Raw genomic sequence first — 15,675 nt, forward strand, 5'->3', positions numbered from 1 at the left:
TAAATGATGTTGTATCCATGTTACCAGTCCTGGGTATCCAATTTACCTGTCCTGGGATGGGTCTGAGGCAGTAAAATTTAGCAGCCCAAGGCTGTACACATATGGTCTATGTTTATTTTATATTTTAAAGTGGCATAGGAATGATGATACTAATTAACATGAAGAGCAATTTTGACTAACCCACCTTCCATTCTAGCTACAGCACACCTCTTGCATTGAAAGCTTACACCCTTGCAGCTGATGAGACTAACAAAGAGTGGCTCTGCTCCTTGGGTGATCACAAGCTAACCCTGCATGTTTCACTATTAATCTTCAAACTGTGGTACACTATTACATCTCATCAGGAGGAAAATAAATATTGGTTAGAATCCCTTTCACACACACCTGTGAGGAGATGCAGTATGTTTGGAAGAACACAGACCAGGTAATGATGTTCTATTCCTCCTTCCAGCATAAGAAATTCCCCTGGGTGCTGTGTGGCTGAGGCTGCTTCTGCAAGGAAGGGTCCTGCAGGAGTTACAATAACTGCACTGGATGAGTCCCTGTGAAGCTGGGGAATATGCTCTTTGAATCCACAGTACATAAACCACAGTGTGTGCTGTGCCTTCAGCTCCCTTTTGTGAGAGTAGGGGGCAGCTCCTGCAGGGAGAACCAAGAGACAATGAGAGAACTAGATTTGTGCATCGCAATATTTGTTTTCCCTCTGGAGCCATTGGCACTGTTCTTGCCTCATACAACATTGAAAATTTTCCACTGCATGCTGCTGCCAGAATCAAGCAGTCCTTCTGCCAGTTGAGATATTCCAGACAGACAGTCAAGAGCTAAAATTCTATATAGTGGATGGCAAGACAACCATTTTCTAATACTCAAGGTATTTTGGTGATGAAGAAAAACCCCAAACCACATATAAATAAGAAATAAATAAGAAATTAAGTCTTTTTATTTAAGAGGTTATAACTCTCATCAGAGACTAAATAAGACTTATTGCAAATGCAGTGAAGTTCCTTAGTGAAGTGCAGTTTTAATTAGGAAAGGTAATCAAAGTAGTTTAAAGCTGTCTAATCCGCAGAATCATTCAGTGTGTGCATTCTGCAGCGTATGCTTTGCTTGGGTAATAAACCAAAAAATGCACTTAAGCGCCTGTGGAGATTCAGACTCTCATTAAGTGGCTGCCATGGAGGCAAAACTAGCAGTGATTTATCAGCAGGCTCCTGATTCTCAGTCCCAGGCACTGAGATTTGATCTAATTCAAGCAACATGGATGAGTGAGAGTTATGCAGTTCAGACTTTCTATATTCTCACCTTCTTTTTCACACCAAAGAGGGGCTTAGTGTCTTCCTTCCATTCATCTCATGATTTCCCAGTGTGTCACACTCGTGTCCCTGCCCCAACCATCAGCTCCCATGACATGCCCAGTCAGCGTGCCTCCTCCATCCAGGTGCCCCATGTCTGCTGCCCTGCACCCCTGCTTAGCAGGGGCTTTTTCACACCACCAGAGGTTGTGGGAGGCTCTTTCTCCCAGTGGAGGCACGTCTCTGCCATCTACACCATCTCAATGCTTTTCCCTGCTCTCTGCATCCCACTGCTATTTCCTTCCTGTGTCTTCTTTCCTTTCTTTTATTTTCCTTTTTCATCTTCTTCTAGTTGTCCCGTATCCATCTTCTAAGGACAAATACATGTTGAGCTGCCCACCCAAATACTAGTTGCAGGAAATGAAACGTGACAATATTTCAGCAGTCTGACCAGGCTGTTGTGGGCCAAATTGTGTGCTGAGGTGACAGAATGACCTGCTCTGCCATTATGTAATAGAGTTAGTACAACAGCCTTGGTTTCTTTACAAGTCATTCTTCTCATAAATCATATTTAGAATTTTTATATTAGGAAAGGTCTGAAAATGAAAATACTATGCATTAATCTACAATTCTAGCTGTAATTAAGAAATAAGGATTGATTTTATTGTGTTTCATATTGATGTATCTTTTAGGGGCATTTTAATTTTTTGTAGATTACTGTGACTCTGAACTGGCTTTGGTGTATCCTTTCTGCTTATTATTTGTGAGTGTATAGGGGTAGCTCTCTCCCAAGACTGAAGAGTGCAACAACACTTAATACAATATCAATTATAAATATTCCAATTCTGTGTTTAGAAGTGAAATTTAGTGCTTCCACAATTAGGTGGGAAAAGTTGATGGTCATTGTGCCATATGTGTGGCTGCTCATGCAGAAAGTGTAAAGACAGAGTAGGGATTTGGAGTTAAACTTTTGTTAGTGCAGTGGAGCGTTATTCTTTTGCAAGAGTAGTAAGCCATTTTCTGCTTTAGAAAGTGATAGTCAACATACCAAAAAGTGTCTATTGAAAATGGCATCGTAGCTTCTATTCTTTCGCCTGATTTTATGATTAATATATTGAGACTGGAAACTTTCCTATGCTTTTAGGCAATTTGAACAGTTAGAACTTTGGAGAAACTAAAACAGACAAAGAAGCTGTTATCAGATCATTCTGTACCACTTTAAAATCATTCCATTTGGTAAAGTGATTTGCAGCCCCTCAACTGGGCTTTTCATTTTGTGGCAGAACTTAATTTTGTTGTGAGTGTTTAAGGTCTATTTAATATCTCTGCCTCAAAGAAGTGTCTCTGGGTAGTGCAGTTTGATGAACCCCTATATTATGTGTAGGTGTTTTTAGGTGTTTTTTAGGTTTTTGTGTGTGTATACACGCATGTATGTGAGCTTATGGATGTATGTAAGTGTGTGTGTGTACACAGGCACATAAAGTATTTTAATAGCACAACCTGTAGGTATTAGCCCAAACCACAGCATTCAAGTCTGGATTTCTGTAAAGCTCATGAGTGTAAAAAAAATCTGGAATATATTTCAATTCATTATAAAGGTAAAAGTTGGCTTCAGAGTTCAAATCTAAGCTTAGAGAAAGTTCAGGGAATATACAGATCCAAGGTGCTGGTTAGAATCCATCTCTGTGTTAAAATAAAATCCCCAGCCTTTAAAATAATTTTTTATTCACATGTTATTGCTCCTTTTTTTCCTGTTCATCATATTTATTTCCCTAGGCGACATCTTTCCATGTAGCTGATATCTCAAAATGACCATTTGTGAGAATGTTGTCATTCTTGTCTTAGACTAATTTCAAAATGAATATATTCAGTTTTCAATGCTTGTTACAAAATTACCTTGCAAACAGAATTCTATAGGTCTTTCCACTGCAATTTTAAATAAGCAAGGTTTTTCTGGGTAAAGCAATAAAAGGTTACATTCCCTCTATCCTTTATGACACCATGTGTATTCACAGATGAAGAACAATTCTGAAATTATGCCATGGACAGCTCTATAAAACTGATGGCCCATAATAATTAGGCAGTCCTGCCTGAATTGTGAAATTTAAACCAAGATCTTTTGAATTGCTTTGTAGCTAAATCTCAGAGTCACACAGCACAGTATCAAGCTCAGAGTTGAAAATGGAGCAGAATTAAACATCTGTCATAAGCATGAAACTTAAATGGCAGTGTGTAAAATGAACAAGTGCCGCTTGTTTCCTTCAGTTTTGCTGAAGGCTAATGTGAATTTGAATTTGGCTTTCCTGACATGGAATTTCAGCCTGTGTGTCATCTTCACATTGAAGGTTCCCAGAAGATACCTAAGTTCTTACTGTGACTCTTACTAATTGTACATTTAAGTCACTCATTTTGAAAAGAACAATCCTACTGGAGCTGACAAGCAATCATTTGTGCTCTTTTATCTTGCTGCAGAATTTACAGGGCTGTTCAGTGGATAGTGACCGTAACTGGATAATGTCTGTAATATTATGTAATTTTCCTGTGTAGGGTGAACCAGGCCTTCCTGGGCTTCCTGGACTCCCTGGAATAAAGGTAAATAAACTGTAGTACCTGTTGTACTGGGTGGGAACACCAGAAAGAGGGGGGAGATGTCAGAATGTGGCTCAAATGGACCTTAATGTACTTGTCTTACATCTTTTTCTGTGTCTCTGGTATTAAACTGGGGTGTTTTACAGAAAAGCCTCACATGGAAAATTGATTAAGTTTCTATGACTAGGCAAACAGTATATCTTAGATTAAAGTGTGAGGCAGAACATTCTAGTTATTTCTTTTAAAAATCTAAAATAGTAGAGGTGTTTTTCGTTGTTTTTTTTCTTCAATGGAAAAGTCTCGTCATCAAAGTTTTACTTGGTTTTCACTTTGATATGTGCTTTCCAGTAGCAATATTCTACTGAATTAACCAAGCCTCCAGCCAGAGAACTGCTTTAATTATACACAGGCAGTGGAGACCTGGCTCTGTTGACAAAAATACTCTGTGCTCCATTACACTGCAGTGATTTCCACTGATAAGTCAAAATGTTTTAATAATATTCTGTTCAGTATTAGCTACAGTCACAGCTACACAATACCTGGTTTAGTCCCTGGCTTCCAGTTTGTCTGGAATCTTTAGGTAAGTTGATACAAAAGACACATGGTTGGTTTAGTTCTAACATGAGTGATTGCATTGGGAGCTGCAGACACTTGCACAGGTTGAGCTGTAACTGTGTAATTCTGCACAGAGTGAGCGGGTTCACATATCCTGAGTGAGCACAGGTCAGAAGGGCTACTTTTCCTTTGTGTCAAAGACTGTCCTTTCAGGAAACAAAATCTCTTTGAAACTTTTTCATTGCATTCCAGCATGGGCCTCTATATGTCTCAAGGAGAAAGTTTATAGGATTTCCCCCAAAACACAGAGGATAAGTCAGAGACTAAACTCTTGTCCACTGTGATAGGATTCAGGATTTATCTCATGGAATGTAACATTTGCAGTGATTTTCTCAAGGGACCTGTGAATTGCCACAGTATTGAAGCATAATATCCCTTTTGTGTTACTAGTGAATTATGGGGAAAAAAACCTGAATGCGCATATTAAATTCTGTATGTTGTAACAGCTTAAAATATAGTTCCTGTGGAGGTTGTTCATTTTCTGCAAGAATAAATGCCATACTGAGTAGTGAAGATCATGAAGGAGAAGAGTCTTGTGTGATTAAGCTATTTTTATAAGGGCCTTTGGCAGCAGTCCCTATTCTGTTTACTTTAATAGTGAGCAAAGGGGTAGCTCAGTTGGAGGTCAGTGGGGCAGTTGCCTGAGGCACTCATCCCAGGGACACTTGCCAAAAGTAACTGGAGCTGTGGCTGGTCTTTGGGTTTTCCATGTTCATGCAGACCACATGTCCTTGCATATAGCCAGTAAATAAAAAAGTCTACATCTGAGTGGCTGCTCTGGGAAAATCATTTGTTGGCAATAAGAACGGCTCAGAAGGGGAGCTTCCAGAATCACCTGAAAGACAAAATGTGAAGTGAAAAACGGATGAAGTGTGGGAGTTTTGCCCAGTGAAAATTTGTTTCCAGATTCTCTGGATACATTACAAAAACAGTGCAGTTGCCTGCAGAGCAAAATGGAATAATTTTGTCAAATATTAGTCATTTAGGAAAATACTTTCTCCTGTTTAAAATCCAGTCCAGAGGGAGACTGGTGGTGTTTCAGTGAGGAAATTTCATCTAGTGCAATTCTGCACTGAGGTGGCTACCTGCAACCTGGACGGTGACAAGGAAGTAGAATGTGCACAGGACAGGGCAAAACATATCTGGTCATATCAGACTTGCAGGATGGTTGCTGTTCATTTCAAGGCATTTGTAAGCTCTCTTTTATTAAGCAGTCAGTAGCAAAAAAAAATAAAAATTGACTCTTCTAAGTCACTGAGGCTATGTCTGTGGCGTGAGAAGTGGTAGCAGAAAACAGAGAATGGCTGGAGTTAGGAATATGGGCACTCATCAGGAAAGGAAAGTAGTAGTTTCCTCCCTTTTCTCACTCTCTCTTTTACCAAAGATTTATGTACCACCAGGGCAAGATCATTACGTTGATTTCCAAAAATAACATCAGTGTTATCTCATGGAGAAACAAATTTCCAGTGATCTGGTGTTGATCAAAAGCTACTTTGAAATAACAGTGACAGGATGAAAAACTTGAGCATGGAGGAAACTCAATTGTCTGGACTTGGAATCAGTTGGTGCTGTCATCTTATACAAAAACCAAGAAGAATCCTTCTTGGAGCAGTGACTTTTTTTTTTCCTTTTTTTTTTTTTTTTTTTACCCTATCAGGAGTGATCCTTGTTGTTTGTTACAATTTTTTTCTGGGGTTTTGGATTTATTTCCCATGTGGACTTTATAAAACCCTCCAAGATATGTCTTTGCTATTCTGTCTTAATAGTGATGTGCAGTAGTGGTATAACATCAAAGACATAGCAGAAGCCTCTGACAATGTCATTGCAACATCTAAGAACTTGTTACAAAATATAAGTTTCCATAAGGAATTTTTTTCCTAACAAACACATTATAACATTCTAATGCATTTGCTTGCCAGCCCAGTAGCTGTTGGCAGAGATTTTTCAGGCTTTTTCCAAACTTTACAAGAGGTAAGGAAAAAAATCAAGATACAGGTTTATTCTACACATTGAAAATTCCTGGATGTAGGTTTTAAATGTTAAATATCAAATTCCCTTTTCCTTAAATCTGTTAGTTGAACTTAAAATTGCTTGCTTGTGAATATTTTTCTACAATGGCAGGCTGTATTATGAAATGTTTTAGGTAACTGGGCACATGCCCAGCACTCTTCACAAAAGCTAAACCAACCTGTGCAAACACAAATGCTGTGCCAGGCAGTTGACCAAATGTCTCCAGCTATAGCTCATCCTTCTTCCCATGGTTGAACAAGCTGCCTAGGACATGCAGTCCTCTGTGCTTCAACATACATAAAGGAGTAATGAATACTAATCACTGAGAATCTTTCAGCTTCTTATAGTGCTGTTTCAGTTAATTAATCAATGTTCCTGGCAACTTAGAAGGACTTGACTGAATGTGATATTGCAGTCTGAATGAGTGGCAACATTGGACAGACATGCAAGGATCATATCTGAATGCAGGGTATGCAGCAGGGTCTTCTATTACTTACTTTCCTAGACCCATTCACTATGCAGATGCGGATGTTTTGGGAGCTCTTCCTGTTCCTTTTCATTCTCTCCTTCTTTATCAGTTGGTGTCATGGAGGAAACACAAGTGCAGTCAGTTATTTCCAAGACAGTGAAGAAGCTGTCTGTGACATACTGGAGAAACATTTCTCAAACACCTGTTGCTGTTTAGGAATGGCTGGAAACTTAATGAGCCCTGAATGTGTTCCACCTAAACTCGGAATATTAACTCATCGCTCTACTATCCCCCGGCCAATGCCAACCAGGCACAGAAGCCTGTCTGTGGAACACAAACTTCATATATCTGTTTTACCACATTACTTTTGCAGGAAGATACCTACAAAGCAGCACTTGCTTACTGTAATGGAAATCATGCACGCCCTCATTCACTTTGAGATTTGAGAGATGTCTGTAATGTCAGACATCTCTCAAATCTCTTGTGTTGCTTTTTTCTGGAACTGGCCTGTACAGTCCTCAGTTTCTTCACTGCAGTGAGAAGCCTTCACAAAACACAAGCCTCCTCTCACCGTTTTTTCCAGAATCTGGATTTTTTGTAGTATTTCTGGCATTTGTCCCTCTGTTTTTAGAATTGAATCAATGTTTACGAGCACATATAGTTTTTTTATTCTGTCGTGTTCAAGAAAACTGAACCGTTGAGTGGTTTGACATGAGAAGAGAAAGGCTGCTTAGCCCTTCTGCTTTTGGGAAGTATGAAAAGTTTTCTCTATTTCAAAATTCAGTGGAAGTGGCTGATACAATAGACTTGCCAGTATGCAGTGTCTTGCATCTTTCTATACAATTTCTATACAATTGACTTCCTTGGGACTGTGCCTAAACAAGGTTTCAGAAAAACCTGGATAAGGATATGGGAATTTGAATCAATTTTATATCCTTTTATTTTTCTTTTTGTGAAAGCAATAGCAGTTCTAATTTTTTCTGTACCTAATTTTTTTTTCCTATGCTTACTCAGAGATCTTAATCTCTAAAGACTAAAAGACTCTGCTCCACAGAAAATATTTTTTAAGGTCTAAAAGGCTTAATACTACTTTCAACCAGTTAGTTCTGTTAGAAAAGAGAAATTTTGGAGGAAATGAGAGAGAACTTTCCAGCTGGATGTATAGAAATTAGTGTCCTATTTAAACTCCTCTAGAAAAGAGAGCAACTGTTGTTGAAGTGCTGCTCTTACCATCTGGCAGCAAAATGAAAGGAAATCTGAAGCGATTTTGGTTTGGAGGCAATGCCATTTACCGCCTATAGGAAAGTTTGGTAAATTCCCCTCTTCTCCCAGGAGCTCTTTGGAAGGCTATTCATGTTTTCCTAATGCATTTTTCCTTTTCTGAATTTCCCTTCTTCTTGTTTTTATTCCTTGATAGTGTTAACAGGAAAACCTTCAGGGCCTCTATCTCTCTTTCTTTCTCTCTCTATCTCCCTCTCTGCATGTTCTGGTTGTAAATGGGAACTGATCTAAAAAAAATAAAACTTATTACCCCCATTTGGTGGGCTGGGTTTCAGTAGTATCTCTTTGCATTGATAGGTAAAATACATTACATGACTGTGCAAAGTTTTTTGAGTATTCGCGTTCCATAATGGAAGCTGATATACAAACATGTATCTGTATTACGCATCTAGCTTTGTTCATTGATTCCTAGCTGTCTGCTTTCTATATATTATGGCAGTTGCATAAGGTAGATATGTAATTTCTCAGAACTGATTTTGAGAATCAAGGCCAGAAAATAAAATAATCATTAACATTGAATGGTGTGCATGTGTCAGGGGTGCTTACTTGGGTGTTCTTCAAGATAAGTACTTGAAGTTCTTATTAATTTCTCAGAAACTATATCTTCCAAATACCTTATTTTCTGGGCTGGAAAAAGCTGAAGCATAAGGAACTGAAACACAGAATGTTGTTTCCTCTAAAGCTATTAATAGCTGGAAGACTGAGCTTATAAGAACTACTTCACAACATATGTTTTATAGTATGGCTTAATTTTTCATTGTACAAAAAAAAAGTGCAAATCAAAAATTTTGAAAGCAGTTGAATATTGTCAGAATCCAACACCCTACTGTATTCAGAAATCAAGTATTTTGTCATTCACAAAGAAGACTTGACATCAGTAATCTGAAATAATTTCTCAAATGCAATTTTTATAAGGTCAGAAATGAGGACATGCAGTAAAGTTCCTTACCTTTCAAAAGAGCAGCAAAATTCCTTAGATTTGTCATGTAAGTCTTCTTTAACAGAAACAATTTGGGGCCAAACTGTTCATCATTTAGCATTTTGGTCATTAAAAATTAGGTTCTCATTACAACAAGTGTTTTTATTCTATCCTCAAAAATAGTTACCATGCTGACTTGAATTACAATTAGCCTTAAAAGTAAGAAGTCCCTTATGTGATTAATGAATGCAGAATTAATCAGAATCATTACTGGTTCTGATAGCACTCTCCCAAAGCAACATACTTTCTAAGCAGACAGAACTTAAAAGCAAGAAGAAAATTAGGCTCACTAAAAAGCTATATATGTCATACAAAGTGAGGCTTGTTGTGAAACCTCAGAATTCCAGCCAGGTTGTTTAGCCAGGTTTTACTTCCCTAACTCCAAATGAATCATAAAGTCTAAATATGCGTTTGGAAATTCTAAACCGCAATTGTTTTTCTAAGTTTAGAGAACGATTAGGGAGTAAAGATATTGTTTCAAATGCGATGACTGAGCCAGACAACCTGTTTTAACTGGCAATTTCTGGAGCCAATTCTAAAGTGATTTGAAAAGCCTTAAGAAAGACCTTATAAAATAAGGTTAGGGTTATTTTTTTATCAGATTTCCTTGTACCTTGTTAATTTCCTTCTTAGGAGCTGAATACTGTAGACATCCTGAGAGGAAAATTCCCATGGACATCAGGCTATATATAAAGTCCCTCTAATGCCCTTTGCCATGACAAAGTACTCTCTGACTTGTATAGTCTAAGGCCAGCTGAGTTTCTGCAAAATTGCTTCACTGGAACTGAGTGCTGCAGACAGAGGCAGGGCATGAGCAGGCACAGCTCCATAGACCACCACGGATAGCTGTGTTAGAGGGTCCTGAGAATGTGGCCCTTGCTCCTCTCCAGAGTGGAGGAGTTGCAGTATTTTGCTTAGATAGAAACCTCAAAAACAAAGTCTTTTAGGAAGCAGATGGCAACTTCTGGAAAAGCAGCACAGGTCCACATGAACCAAATCAAATTTATTACAGCTTCATAGTTGTCCTCCAAATGGTCTTGCAACTGGGTTTGGGGTCTTTTTTGATAGCTCTTCTATATATCTCCACCTTTGCAGGATTCTTTCGGTAGAGTTAGGCAAGGAAAGGGCATCATACTGTTTTTTGTTTCAGTATGCTCATAAGTGAGCCAGGGTAACACTGAAGACAATCACTGGTCTCTTGATATGATTCAAATGAGGACCCTTCCACATCAGTCCTTGTCAGAAAGGAACTTTGGGGTCTCCCAAAGTCTGTGACTCTTGAAGAATTTGCATGCTGGTCCATGCTAGACAGGAATCTTTGGAGATCCACTGGACCTGCAGGCAGGAGTTTGGAATCTCCAAGCCTGTCCAAAGCTGTGTTCAAGCATGGTTGTGGTTTTCCTTTCAGCCCACATGGCTAGGTTTTCTGTTAATGGAAAATGTGGGGTGCATCCCCCTTTCCAGAATCCTCCACAGAAATTCAGGATGCTTTGATGTGGTATGCCAACTCCAAGATGTGCATGCAGGAGTCTTGACCTTGATACATCTGGATTTCCAAGAGAGTGCCAGGGAAAGCGGGTTTTTATGTGTCCTGCCTTGATGCAGACCTGCCAGTCAGCCCAGGCACAGAATTTCCATGGTCTTGGCAATGAGGCCAACATTGAACAAAATATTTCAGGAGCAATGAACAATGTAATAAAGGTCAGAGTTAGACATCTAAATTTCTCTGGCTAATTCTACTGCATAGCACTGCATAAGAATAAGGATTGAAATTACATTCTCCTTTCAAATTCATGGTCTAAAGATTGGTTTAGTCACATTAATGTAGCATAGAGAAAATACTGTAATAATCTGATGTAGCTGGAATATAGTAAGGTAACCATGAGACTTACAGGTAGGATGGTAATTTCAGAAATGGAAGAGAAATTATTTCATTGTTATAGGAAAGTTGTGGTTTGGATGCCTTTCTGCAGCACAGGTTTCTTTTTTAGGCATTCATTGATCTGGATGGGAAAATGTGTGGTATAGTCATTAGGAGAAGAATTAAAGGAGGAAGAACCTTCTGTGGGAAGACAGTGTACCCATCAACTGCTGTTCTCTGCTGATTGCTTGGATCAGGATAAAGCTTTGTATTTCAGGCACTGGGAGGGGACTAGGTGTGTCTGTGAGAACAAAGTTTCAAATACTGAAGGAGGTGTGTGTCCCAGCTGTGCCAGTGGAGGCTAATTCTGACCAAATATGGTATTAATACTGCATTGTTATTAAACATTTGCCAAATCAGTGATGTTTAAAGCAGAAACCAGCAGTGAAAATGGTATTTCAACTACTGTACGTTTTCTAAGCAGAAGTCCAAGTTTTAGGCAATTAGGGGTTTTGTAAAACTTAAAGATGACAGTGACAATGATCTAATGTATTTCTTAGGGTTAACCTCAAAGCTAGCCTCTGCTTCGGCCCATAAAAGCTTTGATTATCATGAAAACCAGTTCTAATTATGTCTAGATAATAATCCTCATAAAAATCTGACTATCCTCTGAAGTAAATTACAAGGTGACTTTTTAATATTAAATTCTAATTGAGCTCACATTACACCAGGTTTACAGCATTTTAGGGATCTTTTCTGTTTCAGACTGTCATAAGAAATGAAAATGAACATGAAAAATGTTTTTCAATGGTAGTATATAATTTGATATCTGACTCACTAGTATTTCCACAGTCAGCAAATACTTTGGAATGAAAATGAGCCTGCATGTAGGTAGTCTCTTAAAATACTAACATATAAAGGCACTAAAAATTATTCTTAGTATCATAACACATCAGTTATGTAGACTGGAAGAAATTCAAAAGCTTGTTTTGTTTGGTTTTTTTATACCAAGCTGCCTGTGTTGTGATTAATACAAATTGTTCCAAGTCTAACAATGGATGAAGTTTGAATGCTGAAATTTGCCTTGTTGACATCTTGTGCAATGTGGTGGTTTCTAAGCAGTGATTTCATAGCTATACCAAAGAGTTAATCTAAAATGTGTGACAGAGTCATCATTTGCTGATGGCTTTCTATACAGCTGCCAAACAGTACTTCAGGTTATGATATTGCAGATCTTGTGTTCCCTGCCCCAGCTTTAGCAGGCAAAGATTGCTGTACACTTTAACTGGATTAAAAGTTTGATTTTCTTGTAAGAAGTTGTAGTGAGATGTCTGGAAAATTATTATTAGTCTTAGTTACTCTGATCCCTTGCGTTCCTCTCAGCATTTCATGGTAGTTAGAACAAATTCTGAGTTCATTTAAGCAAGAGACTTAAGAACAGCAGGTGCTTAAGTGAACTTAAGAACCAGAGATGCAATGCCAAACCACAGTGCCCTCCCAAGCAAGCCTTAACACTTGCTTTCCTGCAGCTATGTGCCAGCTAAATCAAACATGTCATATATTTACAAAAAAAGCTAAAGCCCTTAGTTCCTCATTTTCTAACCACATTCCTGTACAGCTCTGGAATCTTGTTTGTGTCATAGACTGTTCATAAGGATCTTTTCCTTTCCATTGTGTAACTGGGACACAAGCATGCCTTACTGAGAGGAAATTTTCTTTACATTTCACACAACACTGGCAGTGCCAATTTTAATAGATTCCTTTTTTGTTTGCTTGGTTTTTTGCTATCTGAGTGGCATAAAAGATAGCATAAAGCATAGAGTCATCAATATTAGGGCAGGATGCAGAAGTATACCCAATGAGCATTTTACTTAACATGCTGTGGTTGCACTCAAGAGATTTGAAATATTAGGGAAGACGTGGCTTAGTTTCAAATCATTCAAACACATAGTCTTTTTACTTAGAAGTTTAGTTCAGATGGCAAATCAGATCTGGTTTTTAATCTACTTATCCTCTCTAGGACTGGATAGAGGCAGAATTGCATGTTCTTAATGTAGCCAGGTTTTAACTACTGCAGTTTGTTTCATGTGTGATAAGAATACACTGTTGGATCATGTTCAGCTTGGCATCCACCGTAACTGGTGCATCTTTCCCAGCAGAAGTGCTGCTCACCCCGTCAGTTCCTGCTCTCTGCTAACACGCCATGTCTTCCACTCCACATTTCAAAACATTTTAAAGCTCTGTGCTGTGTAAGACCTATATCCTACTTATGCTAATTAAGTCACCAGCTTATTCCGTCATCAATTCCACTAGCTTTTGGAAAGCATCTTTTTCTTCTCTCTTTAGATATTTTGGGGGAAGGTGGGGCTTCTTCTTGGACTTTGGCCAGAAGTTTTCTTGTGGTATGCAACTGGTATAGTCCTGAGCAAAAAGAAGAATTTGACTCAAAAACTGCATTGACCTTTGAGTGACACTTCTAAGCCTTACCACTGTCCATGAAAAGGATCACGTAGTCCCTGCATATTTTTTTCTGCCTGAAGTCATAATAATCTGGCCAAAAAATTAGCCTGGGCAAATTTAGTATTAAGGCAGCATGGGGCTATTGAGTACCCTCTCATTCTAAAATAAATGATTGAGGCTTCTTCATTTTCTGACATCTATTGTTCTTAATTTATTGACATCATTACTTCATTGTTCTTCATTACTGAAATCAAAGTGCTTCCATCTGCAATGACAACCTTATGTTACTCTTGCTGGTGTGCACTAATATGCAGACTTATATAAACTCTAAGGGTTTTTTTCTTATGAGGGCAAAAAAAAGAAACCCACATGCTTCTCTGTGACATGTTTGTCTCAGTTTATTTCTTTACCATATTTTGAACCATGGCCAGCTGGAACTTCATGTGAGAAAGCTCATTATTTACTTGTATTTTTTTTTTTAATCTAAATGGAGGTCTCTGGGAGCTTGCTGTCATCCTTGCTATAACCACAGGGAAGATTTCTTTGGCTTTGAACTGTTAATGATGGATTGCCGATGAGAGTGCAGATAAATGTGCAAGAATACTGCCTAATTTGCTCACCACGTGCAGCATACCTTTATTTCTAAGGAGAGGAAGAGATGAAAAGAAATATTATTCAACTGCTCATATGCACTGTCTCTGTATATATTTTCAGTAATGATGTCACTACAAGATTATGATTTGTCTTTTAGCTATTTTAAGAGGCATTTGATGAGTAATTTTTAGTCATTAAGTTCAGGGATATTGCTAAAAGGCTAATAAATAAATACTAATTGGGTTACATAACTGAATTAAAAAATTTCAATAGCTTGTGAATATATCTTCTTGGTTCAAATATATCTGAAAAAAATGCAAGATTAAATAGCAGGAACCCTTATTCGTGAGTGTTTGTGAAGGAAGGCATATGGTTTATTAATCTTGCATTGTCTCTCTTCAGGCATGGAGATAGGTAATAAACCATGGCCTTACTCTTCTGCTGAGTGCTATTTCTGCTGCAACTCTGTTTGTTTCTTGCTATTTGTCTGTCCTGTTTGTACAAATGAATGGGAAGAAAGGGGCAGAACAGAGAGGGAGTGAGGAGAGCTGTGGCTCATTCCCATCTGTTCAAAGCCGGAGAAGTTGTCTGGGTGCAGAGAACTGAAGTATTTTACTGTCAGAATGAGGAGAGAACATACCATAGTACCACAAGACTCTGACTTGAGAGGAGATGCAACACATCACAACAGTACCATCTCCATTTTTCCCTGCTTTGTCATACACCATTTCTTCCAATCTATTCACATGCTGCAATAGAAAACCACCTCAAAACACATGCCTGAAATGAACTGTCCCTTTTTCAATTTAGGAACACTCAGATCTCTCCTCCTGCCTGCAGACTTGCTTGGATACTAGTTTGATGTGTTACATTACAGACCAGGTTGCATATTAACAGTCCTTAACCTTATAAACCCCATGTTTGACACCTTCTGCTTCATTTGCATCTCATCTGCTGTGTGGTGGCTTGCTACAGGAATTTATGCTGATGAAAGTTACCCATGACAAAAAGTGCTTCTGTAAAGCTGTTAAATCACCACTGGAGAGCTGTAAGCAGTACAGGGGAAAAGACTACCTAAAATAAACTTGTATTGCTATAATTTTTTACTGCCAAATAAGTAATCCTCTCATATTGTATTTTTAAAGGGTGAACCAGGTTTCATTGGTCCACAAGGAGAACCTGGGTTGCCAGGGCTACCAGGAACAAAGGTAAGGGTAATGGGCCAATGCTCTGGTGTCAAGCCCCTTGACCTAATGTCAAATTCAGCTGCCCTCAGCAAGTAGCAGAGACTGAGGCTACTATTGGAGAAAATGTGAAAAGTCATGGACTAGTGCTATGAGATAGATATAGAGTTATTCATATTGGTGCCCTCACAGAATGTGAAAGCAGATGTTACATCATAACTTTAAATAATAAGTCATCTTTTTGTATGTTAGAATCCCCAAATTTGGTTGTTCAGGAGGCAGAATAGGCATGACTGAAGAAACTATATTTTCATAAATGTGGGAGGGGTTTAGGAAAATGG

At 38.4% G+C, this 15,675-nt stretch overlaps 1 protein-coding gene across 2 annotated transcripts in view; it reads left to right on the forward strand.

Annotated features, from left to right (window-relative positions):
* COL25A1 (collagen type XXV alpha 1 chain) overlaps positions 1 to 15,675 on the forward strand; it is a 294,554-nt gene that overhangs the window by 245,231 nt on the left and 33,648 nt on the right. For both annotated transcript variants that reach the window (XM_083861172.1, XM_083861173.1), the window contains exons 18-19: positions 3,840 to 3,884; positions 15,296 to 15,358. In XM_083861172.1, coding sequence (XP_083717298.1) covers positions 3,840 to 3,884; positions 15,296 to 15,358 — 108 coding nt within the window. The remainder of the gene's footprint in view (positions 1 to 3,839; positions 3,885 to 15,295; positions 15,359 to 15,675) is intronic.

The sequence above is a fragment of the Zosterops lateralis genome, assembly GCF_965231275.1.
Source record: "Zosterops lateralis genome assembly, chromosome: 5".
Classification (NCBI taxonomy): domain Eukaryota; kingdom Metazoa; phylum Chordata; class Aves; order Passeriformes; family Zosteropidae; genus Zosterops; species Zosterops lateralis.